The 20,914-nt window shown below is 37.8% G+C and overlaps 3 protein-coding genes across 4 annotated transcripts in view; 2 read left to right on the forward strand and 1 right to left on the reverse strand.

The window, feature by feature from the left end:
- Window positions 1-11,179, forward strand: part of COQ10B (coenzyme Q10B) — a 15,184-nt gene extending 4,005 nt beyond the window's left edge. Inside the window, exons 2-5 of the mRNA XM_005873558.2 lie at window positions 1,895-2,044; window positions 3,968-4,160; window positions 8,669-8,770; window positions 10,140-11,179. Of these exons, the coding sequence (XP_005873620.1) occupies window positions 1,895-2,044; window positions 3,968-4,160; window positions 8,669-8,770; window positions 10,140-10,307 (613 nt within the window). The 3' untranslated portion in view covers window positions 10,308-11,179. The remainder of the gene's footprint in view (window positions 1-1,894; window positions 2,045-3,967; window positions 4,161-8,668; window positions 8,771-10,139) is intronic.
- The window catches only part of LOC102254203 (MOB-like protein phocein), a 57,520-nt gene continuing 42,906 nt past the window's right edge, over window positions 6,301-20,914 (forward strand). For both annotated transcript variants that reach the window (XM_014545568.1, XM_005873580.2), the window contains exons 1-2: window positions 6,301-6,306; window positions 7,823-7,824. In XM_014545568.1, the coding sequence (XP_014401054.1) occupies window position 6,306; window positions 7,823-7,824 (3 nt within the window). In that variant the 5' untranslated portion in view covers window positions 6,301-6,305. The remainder of the gene's footprint in view (window positions 6,307-7,822; window positions 7,825-20,914) is intronic.
- HSPD1 (heat shock 60kDa protein 1 (chaperonin)) lies at window positions 12,709-20,814 on the reverse strand. The gene is given in 12 exon segments (XM_014545569.1): window positions 12,709-13,325; window positions 13,422-13,600; window positions 13,892-14,066; window positions 14,231-14,476; window positions 14,989-15,088; window positions 16,494-16,584; window positions 16,587-16,661; window positions 16,938-17,031; window positions 17,434-17,529; window positions 18,024-18,106; window positions 19,183-19,435; window positions 20,608-20,814. Coding segments are annotated over 12 exon segments (1,719 nt in total). The 5' UTR covers window positions 20,782-20,814; the 3' UTR covers window positions 12,709-13,172.

A 20,914-nucleotide genomic window follows, 5' to 3' on the forward strand; every position in this document is an offset into this window, starting at 1 on the left:
TTCTGGGATTTATTTACCTTCTATAGCTGTCACTGGAGCTGAGAGCCAGCTCCAGCTCTGAGGCTGTGGCTGGCTGAAAGCAGGTATCTGGGTTTGTTTAGCTTCTATAATTGAAACTCTGTTGTCATCACTCGCACTCTAAGCTCTGAGCCCACTGGAGGCTGAAAGCAGGTTTCTGGGTTTGTTTAGCTTCTATAATTGCAACATTGTTGCATCCGGAGCTCAGAGCTGGGCAGCGGCAGGCAGGGAACCTTGGCTTCCTCCGTCACTGGAGCAAGCAAGCCTCATGTTCACTTCAGCTGCGTGGCTGCCGGCCGCCATCTTGGTTGGCAGTTAATTTGCATATCTCGCTGATTAGCCAATGGGAAAGGTAGCGAAGTTACGGTTAATTACCATGTTTCTCTATTATTAGATAGGACTATTATTAGATAGGATAACAAGGTATCTAACAAAAAGTGGGGAAAGTAGGTAAAACTGTTACAGCAGTTAAAGACATCTAAGAATGTCTTAGGAGGGAAACAGATAATTAGGCATTTTGTACACCAAATTTGGATTTGTAATCAGTGTGACTAACAGAGAGTCTAAATTATTTTTGTAGCTTCTTTTTAAGAGGAAGCTAAATTAACTTCCTAATTATTATTATTATTTCTTTTTATTTTTTAGAGAGAGAGTGGAAGGGGCGGGGGGAGAGAGAGAGAGAGAGAGAAACTGTGAAAGAGATGCATCAATTGGCTGTCTCTTGCATGCACCCTGACCAGGGCCAGGAATCGAGCCTGCAACCAAGGTATGTGCCCTTGACCGGAATCAAACCTTGGACTCTTTAGTCTGCAGGCCGACACTCTGTCCATTGAGTCATACTGGCTAGGGTCTAATTATTTTATTTCCACTGCTCTACTTTATTTAGCAGAATATGTGCCATTCACTTTTATTGGTATAATCCCACTTTAAAGTAAACTATAGGTTTACTAAAAAAAAAAAATCACTTCTTTTAATATTATCTTCACCTTTAAAATAAGATTTGCATAACACCCTTACCCTCTCTCTAAGAGAGGAATCTATCTAAAATCTCTTGACTAAAAAAGAATATCATGGATATCTTTGAAATATGTTCTTACCATTTATTATAAAATCAACTACTACTTGTTATGTCTTAGAAAACTTGGAATTCACAAAGCAATCTTGTTTTACCATGTTTTCCCCATTATTTCATTTCTTGAAATGTTCCATCCTTTTGTGCCAGGATGATGGAACAGTCATTTGGATAGGGTCACCCAGTCTCCAATCTGAGAGTGAGACCTAATTTCAAACCTAATAGAGTAGATAAAAAATTAAGGAACCCTGCCCTGGCCGGTGTAACTTGGTTGGAGCCTCATCCTATACAGCAAAAGGTAGCAGGTTCGATTCCTGGTCAAGGCACATATCCAGGTTGTAGGTTCAATCCCCAGTCGGAGGCAACTGATCACAGCGATGTTTCTCTCTCTCCCCTCTCTTAAAAAAAGCGGGGGAAGAATTAAGGAGCCTCTATGGTTCCAGCTGGGAAAACAACCTAGGTAGATAAGATGAGTTGAAAACTATACAATGAATATTGTAGCAAGTGTGTGGCATGATTTTGTTATTTACAGACTGAAAGCCAACATTTTGGGGTTTTGGGAGATTCCTTTTGTGCCAGAACTTTCTAAGCCTAACTGTAAGCTGTTATTTTAGTTATGGTGCTTAAGAAGCTTGTGTGTGTGTGTGTGTGTGTGTGTGTGCGTGCGCACATGTGCATGTGCATTTCAGGAATATTGTAAAGTGGAAGAGCCTTCTAAAGTGTGATAGTTATTTTACAATCTCTATCATTTGTTTCCTCTTCATTTGTAATGTAATCTAAATCACATCATTTTTGTCTTTTTAGATACTTAGCTTCCTGTGGTATATTGATGAGCAGAACTCTTCCACTACATACCTCAGTTTTGCCCAAGGAGATATATGCAAGAACTTTCTTCAAAATTGCTGCACCGTTAATAAACAAAAGAAAGGAGTATTCAGAGAGGAGAATTATAGGGTTTGTATATAGTAATAGTTGTACTAAAGAGCACTTTCTTTTCTATTGAGTACTGTGCCTCTTTTTTCTGGATTCTCTGCTTATAGGCTAAGTCCTGATTTTTTTAGATTGGCCTTTCCATAGCCGTTGCATTTTGTAAATATATTTTGAGTGGATATAATTATATGTAAATATAATTAATTATATTTCAACCTTGACATGTAAAGAAAATAAGCTGTTATGACCTGCATTATTATTGTACATTATTCTTTTCTATTGTGGCACAATTACTAATATCTAGGCCCCAAATATGTTTAACTAGTTCCCTCACATACACACATACAGAGGTAAGTACATACGGACATACTAAGAGGCCCCTACCATCTAGAACCTTTTCTATAAAGGGCCAGATAGTAATATGTGGGGCTTTGTGGGCCACCCTGTCTCTGTTGCAACTACTCAACTCTCATTGTAGCCCCAAAGGAGCCACAGAAAATCTGTAATAGATAAAAGGGCATGGCTATGTCCTAATAGAACTTCACTTACAAAGACAAGCATGGGGCCTGATCTAGGGGTATATGTCGCTAAACCAGAAATACAGCATCCATCATATGGGAGTTTCTACAAGGCGGTCCTAATTCCACACAGGCCATTATGCAGTACAGAATTCTTGTAAAAGTGCATTTTATTCATTTATTCAGTTGCTTTTTTTCTTCTGATTTTTCTGTAGTAAAGGGCTTTCTGCTGACTCATAACTTTTGTCGCTAAATTATCTTTATTACTGGCTAGTCACTAATAGTTAAGGTAATGCTAGCAGGTGTACGGATAAAACCCAAAAGTTTATTTCTTTCTCATGTAAAGTTCAAGTGGGCATTCCCAGTCCATGAGCAGCAATCCTCCTAAGTCGTGATTCAGAAACCCAGGCTCCATCCAACTTGTGACTTTGGTAATTTCTTAGTCAACAGAGTCTTTCTCTTTTTTTATTTTATTTTTCAACTACAGTTTACATTCAGTATTATTTTGTATTAGTTTCAGGTGTAGAGCGTAGTGGTTTGACAGTCATATACTTCACAAAGTGGTATCCCCAAAATTTCAAGTGCTCACCTGGTACCAAACATAGTTATTACAATATTATTAACTATATTCCCTCTCCTGTACTTTACGTCTCTGTGATTATTTTGTGACTATCAATTTGTAGTTCTTAATCCCTTCACCTTTTTTACCCAGCTCCCAAGCCCCCAACCCTCCGGAAACCATCAGTCTGATCTCTATATCTATGAGTCTGTTTTTATTTGTGTTTTTTTAAAACATATCTTTATGATTTCAGAGAGGAAAGGAGAGGGAGAGAGAGAGAGAAAGATCAGTGACAAGAGAGACTCACTGATTGGCTGCCTCCTGCATGTCTCCTACTGGGGATTGAGCCCATAACTTGGGTATGTGCCCTGACCAGGAATCAAACTGTGACCTCGTGGTTCATAGTTCAACACTCAACCATTGAGCCCTGCTGACTGGGCATGAAATGTGCTTTTTTAATATAACAATTTATGATAAACCTCTTTGCTCTAGCAAGCATATGAAACTTAATGCAAATAAACCTATTTTTCTTATTCTCTGAAAGTGAAATATTTCCTGTTGCGCATACCAAACAAGTCAGTACACAAACTCAATTTTTCAGTGCTGGCCATTCATTAAAATTATAAAAAGTACATCTGCAAGCCAGATCCAGCCTGTGGTGTGCCAAATTATGACCTCTGCTATGAATGTATATTTAGCTCCCTTTCATTTTGTGTTGCTTTCAGGTCATTCATTTTAGAGTATGTATGGTTCAACATGTCCCAAATGATTTATTGTCTCATATGCAATAAGTTTTATGTATATTCAATTTAAAGTATATGTATACCATATAACTAAATGCAGTTAACAGTTCTTTTTTTTTCTTTAAAGATACTCTATGCAGGAAATGTATGATGTAGTAGCAGGAATGGAAGATTACAAGCATTTTGTTCCGTGGTGCAAAAAATCCAATATAATATCCAAGAGATCCGGATACTGCAAAACACAATTAGAAATTGGATTTCCACCTGTAGTGGAGCGCTATACATCTGTAGTAACCATGGTGAAACCACATTTAGTAAAGGTAATTGTTTTACTTATTTTAAATATTTCCCAAATATTGATTATATAAAATGGGTTCAAGTGTAATTGATTTAAAAGATTTTCCTAAACTAATAGAAGAGGAGGAAAATAACCACTAAAATATGAAAATGAGCTTTTTTTTTCTTCTTTCTGTTGAAGACTATCACTCACAGGAAAGACTGGGCCACACAGTGAGAAATGTTTTAAGTTAATCTTGCACTATTTTTTTTTTAAGTGAAGGAAAGGTACAAAAGATAAATGTGGAGGGCATAAATATTGCTGTGGTCCTGCCATGTACCAGGTACTGAAATGCCAGCTGCTGTTGCATGTGTTACATTAATCTTCTTACCCTTGTCAGCAGAGGGTACACATATAGGAAAGGTACCGAAAAGGCAGGCTCCATGGGGTAATACCCATTTCCTTTGAATTCCTAGAGTGTGGTGACACAGACTTTTACAGCTGAGTTATGTTTTGTGCCCACAGGATTAGGTGGTGATGCCATTTTTTGGTAATTGGCCAGAGCTAAGCACCTTTGTCAGTTCTTTGTCAGGCATTGAATGAATTGTAACTCATAGTAGAAAGCGTATGCTTGCTCAGTGAAGCTGAGACCTTCAAGTCCACCCTAGTCTCACTCTCAAACCTTGAACTCCACTTAAAAGACTGTGTTCCATTCTGGGATTTTGCCATTATTATGAATGTTTTAGAGTTTTTACCTACTATATGTAATTGCCTCTCTTATAATAGCTATAATTTAAATAGCTACTGATTGAGCTATTTGTAATACTTTAGTTGAATTATTCATTTAATCTTCACCACATTCCTTTGAGATTCAAATGTTATTATTCTTATCGTATAGTTGAGCAAAATAAAGCTCAGAAGAGTTAGATAACTTGCCCAAAGTTTTAAAGTTTTTATAAGACTCTATAACTCAGTCTTTCTGATATCAATGAATATCTCTATAATCTTTATTCCCTGACTTCAGTCTCCTACCATTTAAACTCTTATAACGTAAATCTTAAAATATTATAGGTGTTTAAAAGAACTCTAAAAAAAAAAATTGCATTTTCTCCCTCTGGCTTTCTTCTCTTCCCTGGCTTCTTAACACATACAGGATAAAGTCAGTCGTTTTATTGTCATGGGCCCATCTCCTCCACCAGCCTCCCTCACACACATTACAACTAATGTTCAGGCAGTACCATATACCTTAAAGTCCCATGGATGTCCCATACAGTGCTTCTTCCACAGCCCCGTGCCTTCGCATGTTGTGCACTAGTCTACCTGTAATGAACTTGACTCCTTGCCGTTAATTCGTCAAATTCCAGCTGTCTGGTGTTGCTTCCTCCCTTTCCTTTCATATAGATAATCAGCTCCACCTCTGATTTCTCTGGGCTTTTTACATGCTTTATTTATCTCTTAACACTCAATATAATTAGTTCTTCATCTGGATTTCTGCTTGACAAGATTGAGCTACTTGAGGGAATGGGACAGCCTCTTTTTCCTCTCTACCCTCAGGAACAGTACTACAATGATGGGAGCCATGAGGTCTCCTTGCTTACGAAGATCTCACTACTGCGTTCTTGGATTATTGCAGATCTAGAGATGCTAATAATAATGTCGGGAAATTTCAACACTGTGGAGGAGGGAGGAAACTATTAGAAAAAGTCATAATAAATGTATTAGATGATCATTGCTAGCTCAATTTTATGAGGCTTAGAGAAATTAAGAACCTTACACAAATTCATGGTATGTGTCATATTCCAAAACTTTTTCCATTAAAATAAGCTGCCTCACTTAATGTGCTAATTGTTTAAAGATAAACTTGAGAATAACACAACTCTGTATGCTCAGTTTTCAGTTATCCATGGGCTCAGGTACTGGATTATAATACCTAATACACATTTATTTATAACATGCAGTTAAAATCATTATAACCAAGGGAGGAGCAGAAGCCCTGTGAATTATTAGCTTCCCAAAATGTGCCTGTGACTTTATGTGCCAGTTATAATGTGTGAGTCTACATGAGTCTGTAATGGCCTGAAGCCCTGCGACTTCTCAGCAGATTTAATAGAGGCAACAGGTCAGTGACTCTCACTGCCTAGTTCACAACATAAACATTTTATATGGCATAGTTTCTATGGCCGGCGTCAGTTCAGTCAGAACCACCAGCTGAAGGTCATCTTCAGAACACCTCCTGTGGCCAGCCTCTCTGCTGTTAGGAATGAGGTCTTTGGTAATGATGTCCCTTTCAACATGTTGTGTAAACATCTGTCCTTGGGCTTGGTGATCTGTATGAGTGCACCACTGCCACATATTGAGCCCGAGTAGTCAGAGGAAGGTGCTGCATTGTATTGTCTTCTCAGCAGCTGTTCTCCTACATTGTTACATTCCCTAGACGCTTCTTATGTGGTTGTAAGAAAGGTAGAATGTATTATCTTAAAATTGCGTAGCTGAAATAAAGATTTTATTACAGACTTTTTTTTTTTAAATATATTTTATTGATTTTTTACAGAGAGGAAGGGAGAGAGATAGAGAGTTAGAAACATCGATGAGAGAGAAACATCGATCAGCTGCCTCCTGCACACCTCCTACTGGGGATGTGCCCGCAACCCAGGTACATGCTCTTGACCGGAATCGAACCTGGGACCCTTGAGTCCGCAGGCCGATGCTCTATCCACTGAGCCAAACCGGTTTCGGCTTATTACAGACTATTGATGTGCTTAAAAATTAGCTGGTCATTATTGAACTATATATATAAAGCCGAACCTTAAAAAAACTTTTTTAATGTTTTTATTGATTTCAGAGAGGAAGAAAGGGAAAGAGAGAGAGAGAGAGAAACTTCAATGATGAGAGAGAATCATTGACCAGCTGCCTCTTGCACATTCCCTACTGGGGATCGATCCTAAAACCTGGGCATGTGCCCTGACCTCCTGGTTCATGGGTTGATGCTCAACCACTGAGCCGCACCAGCTAGACTAAAGCAGAATCTTTTGAAGAAAATTTTCACTTCTCCCCAGTGACTTAACAAAATGTGACTAAATTCAGCTATTAAAGTAGTTAGTATTTCTGAAATCAATAAAAAATATATTTTAAAAAGCATTTTAATGACTACTATTTTACAATGTCTAAATGAATATTAAGACATTCACTTGTTTCCATTTTGATAATTATATTTTTGATAAACATGTAAATGTTTATCAAACATTTCTTTATAAATACTTGTTAGTATGGATGTAGTTGATCTTCGTAATGATTCTACCATGTTACCATCTGATAATTGATTCAAAGGGAATTCAATGAAGAGGAACTGAGGCATAAACTGCAAATCAATTTTTAACTCTTTGGTTCCCAGTTTGAACTGTCTGTGGAGAGATCCAGAATGGTCAGAAATTCTATGCTTGGGAGGTTATAGCTAGGGAAGAAGAAGTGATGGTTTACTTTGCGGAAAGTGAGTTTACCTATGCAAGTCCTTATTTGCTAATCTGTAGTGTATAGCATCGGGAGGGACATTATAAACTCTTGAGGGAATAAGTTATCAAAGAGAAAGGGGTAGAGGAGCTTAATCATTTATTAGCTCCAATAAATGCCAGAAGAGCTGAAAACTTAAGGTTTAATTCAGGAGGTTTTTCTGTTTTTGTTTTTTAATGGTCTGCTGCTGAGGGAAAGTGGTATGTATTATTGAGGTCAGTTGTCTACTAGTATAAGGCCCACATAGCATCTTAGGATAGTAAATAACTTCATTCAAGGTCATAACCCACCCTAACAATGGACTAATGACTGTGGTCTGGCCTCCATTTTTCACACAGCAGAAGGCAAACTCTTCAGTGGGTCTCGGTCAGCATTTTTAGTGCTTAGAATGGGAGCTAGGATGCTCTGCACAGAATCTCACTAAGAGTTGCATTTCAGTGTGCACACACACAGAAAGTAAATGTGCGCACTGGAAAGGTCAGAGGTCAGGCACAAGAGTCAGGGCCAGGCTTCCATGAAAACTGGAGCCAAAGAGGCCTCTAGAAATCAAGGATAATGAGTGAAGGATGTGACTGATAAGAGAGAAATCTTTGGGTAGGAAAGAAGATAAAATTTTCAAAGGGATCTGTGCCAGATACCTTATAACTGTTTAGCCATCTTAGGGTGATGATATATGACAGATATTATACTCATTTTGCAGATTAAGGAATTAACTTGTTCAGGATAACTTTTAAGTGGCAGAGCTGGAAATAAACTTCCAGAAAATCACTCTGTTTTGCTGCTGGAGGAAAGAACTCCAAATAGCTCAGTGGGTGCGACAGTGGAAGAGAGAACAGCTGGCAACCTTGAGGGTTCCCGGGGGAAAAGAAAATGCTCATATTGGCAAGAGGTCACTTCCTAGTACCAAGCTAAAAGTGAGAAGCTTTCATCACCTGTGGTTTGACTATAAAAATACTTGCTTTTCAAAGAAGTCATCCTCCATTATAGATTCTGGACAATCCAAGTGGTATTTTATTGCAGCTGTATTTTTGCATTTTGTTCTAGGCATCCTGCACTGATGGGAAGCTTTTCAATCATTTGGAGACTGTTTGGCGTTTTAGCCCAGGTCTGCCTGGCTACCCAAGGACTTGTACCTTGGATTTTTCAGTAAGTCATATCACAAAGCCCTTCATTTGTTCCAAATATCAGGTGAAGTTGGTAAAAAAAGGAGTAATCCATTTATTAGAGCCCATTAATATGCCATTATTAATAATCTTATTCAAAGAGCAATTACTGAAAATCACGTTTTTAAAATCTCAAATTTTTGAGTATTGAATTTCTTTTTCTCTAATTTTATAAGAAAGAATATTAATGAATCTTTCTATTGTATTTCTTGAGACCTTGAATAACAATTCCTTCTCTGCTTTCTAATTTTTACAAGTTCATAGGCTATAAGATATATCCTGACTTTACTGCCAGTTTAATAACTTAACACCAAGTGAAATTTACACATTGATCTGCATCTTATGATGCAGAAATAAAGTGCAAAAGGAACAAATATGTTTTTAGAATATAGGGACTGAGGTATTTTCTTGTTCACATCACCTTAGTTATAGCACTGTGGCTTTTTCTTTGCCAACAGAATATATTTGCTGTTTATATTTGCAATTCAGGCATTACATTTTAAGAAATGGTCATAATATTAATGGTCATAAATTTCTACATGCTGTTCTCAGCTCTTGAATTGCTTTCATTAAAATATTAGTGGACATTAATGGGACAGTTAGGAACATTTGAATTAGACCTGTGTAGATTAAATAACAGCATTATCATCTAATAATATTAACTCCCTCTGTTAATTTCTGGTTTTAATGCACTGTGGTTATAGAATACATTAAAACAGGGGAATCTGGTTGATGGGTTTATGAGAAATCTTTGTACTGTTTTTCCAACTTTTTTAAAAATCTTAAATTATTTCAAAATGAAAAATTAAAAGTTCTAAAACTTAGTAGCTGTTTGGTCCTTAAAATACTACTTCTCAAAGCTTACCTGAGTTCTCTCTTGAGGAGATATAAGTTCACTGTCTACTTTGACATTGAGCCACCTACCCCATCTGTTTGGTGGATCAGTCTTACCTCCTTGCTGCTACTTCCCAGGTGAGGGAGTTGCTTCTCTTCCTTATTTCCTACTGGGAGGTAGGTAGATCTAAAAGGGACCCCTTCATAGGAACCCAGAGTAATAAACATGGTATTCAGCAGACTTTTTCCATTTTTTAACTTAATAAAAGCTGGCTTTGCCTTGAAATGAGTCGTTGGTCTTGTTCACTTATGTTTGTTTTGCCCACAGTTGTGCTTATTGCAGTAAATATGACTCCGTCTTCTGAGAGGTGTTTAAAAATCTCATCGAGATAGGCCCATCCAGCTCTGCCTTCCACACTGGGCCAAAGAGCCCATTTCACAGTGTGAACACAGTGCGCTAACTAGAGAGTTAGTGAGAGAAAGATCTTCCTAAGTTAATTGTGAACATTTTCCTACAGGTTTCGTTTGAATTCCGCTCACTTCTACATTCTCAGCTTGCCACATTGTTTTTCGATGAAGTCGTCAAGCAGATGGTAGCGGCCTTTGAAAGAAGAGCGTGTAAGCTGTATGGTCCAGAAACAAATATACCTCGGGAGTTAATGTTTCATGAAGTTCATCACACGTAAAAAAGGAAAGAACTGGAACTGGTCACCTACTCGTGACTTCAGTGTGTTCACTTTTAGAACGTGCTTTTATCATTTGCTTTCAGAAGCCAGAAAGCATTTGTTCAGCCCAGCTTTGATTATAAACCTGCACCATCGAAAATTTGCACTTGGAATATGGAAGCACATGTACATAGAATTCAATCACGTATAATTCAAAGTAATGCGTACATTAGCATATTTACAGTCAATGGGATGTCATCACTATTGCTAGAATACTGACATCACTCTTCTGAGAGAAATTGAAACTAAACTTAAACCTTTTAGTTATCACTTTATCCGAAAGAGGTTAGTGGAGATACTCATGTAGTATATATTATAATGACCATATCACGTTTAAGTTATTAAATTCAGACTATTTATAACTTACTGTCATAGGGCCTGTGTCATGGGTTACAATATTTGCATAATCATCAGATACTTACAGTAAAAACGTTGACTTAACAATACTGTTCATGAAGGTTCCTTGGTACCTTTGTAAAATTGTTGATGGTAGTAGGAGATAATTCAACGCTATAGTGAGGTTAGCTCCCTGATAAACTCCTGGCTTTTTTGGTGAGTGGTCCAGAGCTTTAAGCTACATTTTTTATAGTTTGCAACCCTCTCCCAGGTACTTTGCTCTTTCAACAATGCTGATTGTATATCAAATCGTGTCTACAACAGTGGGCAACAGGAAGAGAAGTTGGCTGCTGTCTCCAGCACCATGCATCCCTATTTTCTATTTATTGTGTATACTCACTTTCAATAATGTATTTCAAACTGATATTTTTGTATACAAATCAATGTAAGGACTGAAGTGGTAACTTAATAAAGTTAATTTGTTTATTTTGTAGTTATTTCGGTTATTGAAATCTTCCTGTATCGATGTGTATTTACATAGACATAGTAAAGTTTAATTATAGCATTTATATCTTTAGAATACTTTCACAGAGATAAATCTGGACAAAATACAGACTTTTAATCAATGTTGATCATCTTCCCTCCTTTCACTTCATACCCAGTAGCCCTCTTGCATTAGCTTTCCAGTTAGAGTGCTATTAACTTTGTTTCCTCAGGTCAATTAGGGGCCTCGACACTTAGTTCCCTGCATCACTTTATTGCTACATCGGTTTGGAGTACCTGGTGTAGAGCATACAGCGGTGAAGGACTCATTCCACTCACATGGAGCATGGCTGTGCCCTCACAAAGATAGAGCAGTATCTTCCCACTTACAGGTGAGTTATCTCCAGAGCTTCAGTAGTTTATATGTAATTATGTATCTTTGATAACAAAGTTTTTTTAAAATAGCAAAGTCCCAGGTATCTTTTTTCTCTGTACAGTACTTCTTTTCATGGAAATAGAATTTGTACTTTACCACTGCTCTCCCAAACACCATAGGTAAATTCTTAGGTTCAGAATCTAACTTGGTGCTTAGGCTCTAACTCGGCTGGTATTCTAGCATGTAGCTGGTGTTTTGGTGAGGGAACCCTGGAATACGTAATATTGCCTTGATCTAGCCATCCCGTTTGACCCATGAGGTTCAAGTATGTCCAGAACCCAAGTCACAGTGTCGAGACAGGATATAAACCCAAGCCTTCTGGCTCCAATATCAATGCCCCTGGGTGCTCCATCTAGTCCAGTCTAGAGGCTGTGACCGTGGACCTACAATCGGGCAGCTATACTTTCTGCATCGTAACAGGGAAGCAAGACCCCTTTCTTCTTGAAGTGGCACCTGGTGAGTGGAATTGGGGTGGGGAGATGCTACTGAGATGAAACCGATAAGATTTTTCTCTGTGGAAATGTCCTTGGTTTTTGCCTGGTTGAGTGAGGACATGAAGTTTGCAGCTACATCGGCCATCCTCACAAAGAGGGGAAAGGTAATTTTTCCAGAGAAGCCAACTCAGAACTCTTAATAAACCAACCTTGCAGTTGTCAACCTGGCTTGTACATAATTGTAGCAAGAGTTTAGCAAGTGTTCCCTAATCCAAGATTGTTCAGAGGGTTAAAATAATAAGCATTCAGGCCCAGCACATTTTTTTTCTCTTGTTAATCTCTTTAGGCTCGTCATTCTAACAGCAACTAGAAATCTCAAGTACTTCCCATTCCGTTTCTTCTAATCAACTAGCTGCAAAATTATTTTTAAGTGCAGGATTTTAAGTGACTTAGGCTTTTGACCTGTGGTGGGTTGTATTTTTCCATTTCCGCCCAAGCTATGTATACAGGACAAGGACAGCGGAAACGTTTGCCTCAGTGCCTGGCTTACACCAGGCTACACAGCAGGCCCAGGGCCTTACTGAGGAGTTCCTTCCCATCTAGAGCACATCAGGCGCTACAGCTCCAAGACAGACTAGGCTAGTCCCTGACCCAGATGAAAATAAAAATTCAATTAACTTTAAACAAATTTTATTACACAAAGGTCACATAATTGGTATTTCTCTACTTTGTACACAATTATTCTTACTCTCCACAGAACGGCTGCTTCTTCATTTCTCATCGGGTGATGGCAAGCACTAAAATCCTGATTTTAACAGAATAGTAGTAAAAATGCCTCAGTGATTTACGTTGAAAGCAGTACATTGGTACATGGCTCTTGCACTTATCAGGAATGTACAAATGTATTTTTATTCAAAAATACAAAATAAATTATCTGTAGGCATGGACAATGACAGCAGTAAACCATTGTATGTTGTCAACTGAAACCAGTAACTGATGGTTAGAGTGATTTTCTTGAACATCAGCCAGCCTTTTCTTCAGTCACTTCCTTCAACTGACTTCTCTGAAGTTATAGGTGAGGAGATGCCCTGAGCTCCCTCTCAGTCCTCAGTGATGATGGTAAAGCACTCTTCCGGGCTAGAACATGCCGCCTCCCATCCCTCCTCCCATGCCGCCCATCCCACCCATCCCGGGGTCCTTCTCCTCTTTGGGAAGTTCTGTGACCACAACTTCTGCTGTTGTTAACAGAGAGGCCACGCCAGCAGCATCCAGTAAAGCGGTTCTTACAACCTAGGGAGAGAGTTTGATAAAATATCACTTTTTACTTAGTAAAAAATTAAAACAGAGGACTTATTAAAAGACTTTAGAAAGTGGTCAACTACTTACCTTAGTTGGATCAATGATTCCTTTTTCCACCATATTCACAAATTCTCCAAGCATGGCGTCATAACCAATTTCTGAGGAACCTTGCAAAATTTTCTCAACTATCAACGATCCCTCAACACCTGCATTCTTAGCAATGGTCATTGCAGGAATTTTTAGTGCTTTCTTAATAATTTCTATACCTATAAAGAAAACAAACTTTAGCCACCTTTCTTTCTTTTATAAATATTACAACAGAATTCAACTTGTGAGAGTACTGACATAGGAAAATTACAATTGGAATACACTACAGGCCAAATCATTTCCCCTGAAAATGATGATGCATCTTCATCTCTCGACATCAGTGCTATTGTACTTTTGTTATTCTGGAAACTGCTTTGTGATTTACTGTCCCATTTAGTGGGCAACATTATTCTAACAGAAAGACTAAAAACAAGCTGCAAATAAACTCATTTGTAAGTTAACTTTTTTACCAATTTTTTGATCTTCATTAGTTGGAGTTAATGAGTCCAAGGCTGGAATGCACCGAAGCAAGGCACAGCCCCCTCCCAGAACAATGCCTTTCTCCACAGCAGCTCGGGTAGCATTGAGGGCATCTGTGACTCTGTCTTTCTTTTCATTCACTTCCACATCACTTGTCCCACCAACCTGAAGATTAAAATCAGTCCAGTTAGTATGGCTTCTCTGATTCAAGATGCTGACAGCCAAGAGTCATTAGCACCTAATTTACTTAAAAGCTTAAATAATAAATATCTCCATGAGGAAGCTAATCCCCTGAACAAGAGCCCAAGAAGTCAAGCATGAACTCTTACCTTGAGCACAGCTACCCCATCTGAGAGTTTGGCCAGGCGTTCATTTAGTTTTTCCTTTTCATATTCACTAGTTGTGGTATCTAACTGCTCGATAATTTCTTGAATACGTTTTTCAATCTGAGCCTTGTCACCTTTTCCTTTCAAGAGCATGGCATCATCTTTGGTCACAATGACCTCTCCCACTTTTCCTAAGTCATGAGGCTGAACGTCTTCTAGGTTGAGAGTCAGACCTTCTTCTCCAAACACCTAACAAAAACATTGAAAAAGGAGCAAGTCTCAGTGATGGTTTTTCCATTATACTAAACGTTTATTAATAACACAGCATGCAGTGTCTTAATGAACAAAACAAAAAATCTTGTTTTACTGTTATTTGAAATGTGAGATTTTCAGACCACTGAGTATAGTCTTCCATTGCATTTCCAACTTCTCACTTAACCCTCAATATTTGAGCTTTATATGAGAAAAGCGTAAACTCAGGAAATTCATCCAAGGTCACACTTTTGGTGGAACCAGAACTAACTCTTAAGTCCCCTGTCTTTTTACTATATTCTTAAAAACAGATTAGTCAATAAGGTAGAGAAGGGAATGTGGCACAGCTTAACCCAGCCTCCACCTCCCAGACATGCAACAGAAACAGGTTAAGTAAGCAGTTCAGTTGGCAGTTCTGTGATTGTAAAAAGTGTAAATTCTACATATTAACTTTAGACCTGGAAGTATAAGTGACATTCCGTAAACCACACCACATTTATGTTACTTACGGCACCACCAGTAGCAATCGCCATGTCTTTAAGCTGGTTCTTCCTATTGTCTCCAAAACCTGGAGCTTTGACTGCTACAACCTGAAGACCAACTTTTAGCCTGTTAGGAACAGTAATTAATAACAGTTAAGTTAAAAACAAAAGGTAACTATTTCACAGACTGAAAATGAGAATTATTAAATTTGAGGGTCATCTAATCAGCACTTATCCCATGGGTTCCATATAGTATTAGATTAAGTTGCTATTAAAGTTTGAGCAAGCAGTGTTCTTAATTTAGTGCCTTTTTAAATGTCAATGTTGCTAATAGCAATTTGAGCAGGTAATGAATACTTAGAATATACAATCAAAGAAATGTTCCCTTGAGACCAGATTGAGAAACAAAAGGAATACACAAACTTCAAGACAGCTGGTCTATTTTACTAAAAAGTCAAATAAAAATCAGAGTGGATAAGCTTTAATGATATGGCAAATAAATAAGACATCCAACTTCTCAGCTACCAATAAAATGGCCCAATGGAAACTCTGTAAGCCTATTGTTTTTGTTTTTATGTTAGTTTCAAATTCCACAATCTCTAAGGCTTTTGGATCAGGTCAAGGTGTGTAATCTCTAATGCATACATACCTATTTCATTTGTGCACTTCCATTAAAATAAAATTGGAAAACCTTACTTCTGATATACCTCAATTCTTACATTAAGAGTACATAGTTTAGTAATACCCTAAGATTCTATTTACAGCATTAACATTACCTGTCTTAAAGTCAAAAGTAATGCATTATAGATTTTAAAAATTAAGTGAATAGACCTCACTTAATTAGGTTGAGTGCCTATTTCTGGTTCAGACTATTCACTAATTAAAATTTTCTTTTGCCGTGGACAGTGTGGCTTAGTTGCTTGAGCATCGTCCCATGCACCAAGAGGCTGCTGGTTCGATTCCCAGTCAGGGCACATGGCCAGGCTGCAGGCTCAATCCCAAGTAGGGAGCATGCAGGAGGCAGCCTCTCATCAATGTTTCTCTTTCCCTCTCTCTAAAAATCAATAAAAAACATTATATATGTATATATGTATGTATATATATAAATTTTCTTTTAACAGATTATGTAAAACACTGCTGAGTACACTTAGATCTGAAACTTTTGGTACGGCAGTTGTTTACTGATCTTTTCCCATGCAAAACTATAATTGTGAACATAGTTTTCCAGAAAAATCTTTCTTTAAAAAAAAATGAAAACAAAATTTAATCATTTACCTACAAAATAACTGTAAACACTTATAAAAATAGAAAGATACCATATACAAAATTAGGCTATGAGAAAGTTGCACAAAATATTAAGGACTTTGAGGCCCAATTAAAAAATACGTTTTTCAATCCATTATAACTGGACTGAGGGTCCATGAAGCACACCTGTATTACACAGAACTCTGGGTGGAGGCACATAATGGAGATTCCTAATATCAATATAAATTATTCATCTAGAAAAGTAAACCAAATATCACTGCTATTACCTATTCAAAACGAGTGTACTGAGAGCTTCTCCATCAACATCTTCAGCAATTATGACCAGGGGCTTGCGGTGAGCATTGGCAATTTCAAGAGAGGTACGATGGACTGAACACTAGAAATTTTCTTTTCACTCAACAGAACGTATACATCTTGGAATTCCCATTTCTGGCCTGCAAAACAATGAACGTTTCAAACCAACTTTAGAACTTTAATATTCTGCAAACGACTGAAATTTATGTAACGGAAAAAGCTATAAATCAAAGTTCTAGTATACTTTACTAGTAAAAGTCACCAATAAGTTCACATTTTCCCTCTATTTCTTATACTTTTTAACTTTTGGTACATACGAATTTGTTTTCAGAGATATGACACCAACTAATGTCAACATTCTGACACATAGCAAACAACATATTTTTAAAATATTTCAGTCATTGACTTGCTCTTACCTTTTGCTGTATTAATAAAGTATGGAGAAATATAACCTCGATCAAACTTCATGCCTTCAATAATTTCTAATTCATCATTCAGGGTTTTTCCATCCTATGAAAACAATCAAAGAGTTAGCTGTATGAATTTCATTAAAGAAACACAAAAACTGTACCTACAGAGCAGATTAACAAGTTGACCCCCACTTGTCTTACTTAAGGGATCCAGGTAGGAGTATGTAAATGCCCCATGGCATCCTACTCTACTGCTGAAAACATTCTCAGAAAGCTTATCTGAATTAACTTTTACAACTAGAAGACAGTATCACTTATGTCAGGATGGATTCATTCCTCACAGCAAAGGCCAGTAATTCACACAAAGCAGAGTTAAGTACTCTATTCTATACAGGTGCTGACAGTACACATGAAGGAATAAAATAGAATATACTCTTAGAAACATACAGACAGAATTTTGTGCTGACATCTCACTTCAGGCTACCATGGAAAACACACTTGCCTTTACAGTGATGACGCCTTTCCTTCCAACCTTTTTCATCGCGTCAGAAATTATGTTGCCAATTTCTTTGTCTCCATTTGCAGAAATTGTAGCAACCTGAAACGATCAAGTTACCTTTCCAAATTACAAGGTAAGGCTAGTGTTCTCCATCAACTCCCCTCCTTTTCCTAGTAACTTCCAAATGGATACATCCATGGGGGGAGGGGACAACAGAGGAAGGGGGCTTTATGTTTTCAACTTATTATTTGGCTACATTATTTTCAAAAGACATGAAACATGCAATTATTCTTTTAAACAAAAACAGTGAATTAAAGAGGCTGACCCCATTATTTTGTTTTCCTTTGGCAAACATGGCAATACTACCACATACATACAAATAAGTCTTATAGCATGCAGAAATAAAATAGCAGCCCATTAAGACTCGTGTCATGATCACTGAATTATTTTTAAATATTTTAGCAAGCATTCAGTAAGAAAAATGCTTCCAATGTAGGTGATTGAATAGTACTGTTATTCTGAAATTGGTGTATGATTTCCATGAAATGTTATTAAATTTTTTTACTTTACCACAAAATATGAAAAATCCCTACCTGAGCTATTTCTTCAGGGGTTGTCACAGGTTTAGATTGCTTCTTAAGTTCAGAAATCACAGCATCAACAGCTAACATCACACCTGGGTCAAGAATAAACATCATTACAATACTTATTCTCTCATGTCTACATGTCACATAAAAATTTTGATTTATATAAATGTTCTCATGCCTGAACAGCTTACACACTGCTTCTGTGCCAGAATTTTTCCAAATCATATGGAGCTGGATGGCATGCACTGAAACAGGAACTTTAATCAAGTCCCACAATGCCAAAATATTTTGAAAATTAGACTAAAAGAATTAAGGTGTACAATTTGCAAAAATCTAACCATTCAACTCATTCTGTATAAATCATTCCCAATCCAATGTGCCTCTGGAAGGGGCGCGTGTGGGAAGCAATCAAATGATGTGTCTGTCACATGGATCTCCCCCCCAACCAATCCCATACACTCTCTCTAAAAAAAAAAAAAAATCAATGAAAAAATATCCCCACTCTCTAGTGAGGACTAAAATTAAATAAATAACAAACATGGTCTAGCTTCCTGAAACAAGCAATAACAACCAAAATGCAGGCCAATAACAAAGTATGTGTTGTTAAGAGGCATCTCAGTTGCTTAGACTGAAGGCCAAGGTTGTGGGTTCATTTCCTGATCAGGGCACACACAAGCAGCCAATGAATGCATAAATAAGTGGAACAACAAAATCAATGTTTCTCTCTCTCTCTCTCTAAAATCAATTTAAAAAAAAAAAAGGAGAGAGAAGTAAAAATCTGCTTTTAAAAAATCTGTGACATCCTGGGCGACTTAGCTGCTTATTAGGCCCTACTTACTAAGGTAAAGCATCAGAACTGTACAATCTCTCTCTTCTCTAATCCCCAGAAGTTGACTGTTTTCAAGGTACACAGTACATACTGTATCTTCCACTAAAAATATTAGCTTTCAGGGTGGTGGGGAGACTGACAACAGAAAATGTCTTAGGAAATGTCTCATTTTCCTCCTTAACACCTTGTACAGTGCTCACCACACAGCCAGGCATTCAATCACTATTTGCTAAAGGAATATTCAGCATGAGAATTTTTAGAAAGAGAAATAAGAATCAACTTTCCAATTCAATGGACAGTTTAAAACAATGTCTGACAATGCAGAGGCATTCCTACCTCTCCTGATTTCCACTGGATTAGCACCTTTGCTGATCTTCTCGAAGCCTTCCTTGGCAATGGAGCGTGCCAGCACAGTAGCCGTGGTGGTGCCATCCCCAGCCTCTTCATTTGTATTATTGGCAACATCTTGAACAAGTCTAGCGCCAATATTTTTATATTTATCTTTCAAGTCGATGGACTTTGCAACGGTCACACCATCTTTTGTTACTTTGGGACTTCCCCAGCTCTGTTCAATAATCACTGTTCTTCCTTGTAATTGCAGAGGGAAAAAGAAGGGGAAAAAGTTACAGAACCACACACTTGAAAGCCTCAACATATTATCAGATCTGCAGCATAAACCTCAAGGGCAAGTTCATCAATGAACTTAGTTTACAGAAAAACACCTCGTTGTTGTCAAGTGCCTAACTTTCGATAAGGTATTCTAGAAGATAAAAATCCTAGAGACTAAAGGATGTTATAAAACAGGAGCATTTGAGATCTTCCTGGCAACTATAATCAGTTATGCTCAAATAAACTCATAAAAACTCTAAAAATATAATGAAATTCTTCACGTTACTTATACTTCAAGTTTTCCCCAGTGCCTGCTACCTTGAAAGTCATGTGAAAACTTACTTTTAACTCGCTTTAAAGTGTAGTTACTAAAATATTAACTGCAAGGCAAGCACAATGCACTCTTGCAGGGCCACTGAACATTAAATATTTCTCAGGTATGGTGCAGAGTATTGGCAGCTTTTCGTTTGAACCAAAGCTGCTATTTGGGAGGCATGCCAATGCCTTATTTTTTTTTCTTAATTCTTTATTGTTTAAAGTATTACATATGTCTCCTTTCCAATGCCTCATTTATACAGTCTGGATCACTTTGATATTTGAATTGTTTTCAAACTAAAATGAACCATCACTCCACTGTGCACAACCTTCAAAGGCCTCTTCAATTTATTACCACTCACTCACCAGTCTCATGTTAAGCGAGACAAATTTTTAAATGTGCTTTGGAACAGAAGGGACAGCAGAAAAAAGTAGGTAAAACTAGAACCTTCAAGAACGTATTTAGGTATTATAGGAGATAAGTACCATCCTTCCCTCTATGCTTGCTATTTACTGGGATACAATCCAAAATTTAACAAAAGCTGGCAAGCAAGGTGAACCCTACCTGGAGTTTAAGAATCCATCTTAAGCTCTGAGTTACCAATGGATTACATCACACATTATACAAAATGAAATTTCTTAAATTTAAGTTTTAAGACTACCACATATAAGGAAAAGAAAAAAAATTAACCATTAATGTGGAACTTATATGTAAATTGGGTTCTCTCAAAAGTGGACACTCATATTCTGTCCAAGTTCAGCGTGACTATCTGCCATCAGTAAAATATGAATTAACTCGCAGTACTATCAATGACAATAAAATAAGAATACTGATACCTTTGGCCCCATAGTAACGGCTACAGCATCGGCTAAAAGGTCTACACCTTGAAGCATTAAGGCTCGAGCCTCTGCACCGAATTTTACATCTTTGGCATAAGCCCGAGTGAGATGAGGAGCCAACGCCCTGGACACGGGCCTCACCTGGCGAAGGACTGTGTGCAATCGAAGCATTTCTGGGGAGCGGAGGAGACAGGCATGTCAGCGGTACATCCACACCCGCACCCCCCGAGGCGCCACCCGCGACAAAGAACAAACGGCGGACGTGAACCGGGCTGACCTGTGCCAGCCCCGATGCCCGGGCCCC

This window comes from Myotis brandtii, unplaced genomic scaffold, assembly GCF_000412655.1.
Source record: "Myotis brandtii unplaced genomic scaffold, ASM41265v1 scaffold412, whole genome shotgun sequence".
NCBI classification, from domain to species: Eukaryota; Metazoa; Chordata; class Mammalia; order Chiroptera; family Vespertilionidae; genus Myotis; species Myotis brandtii.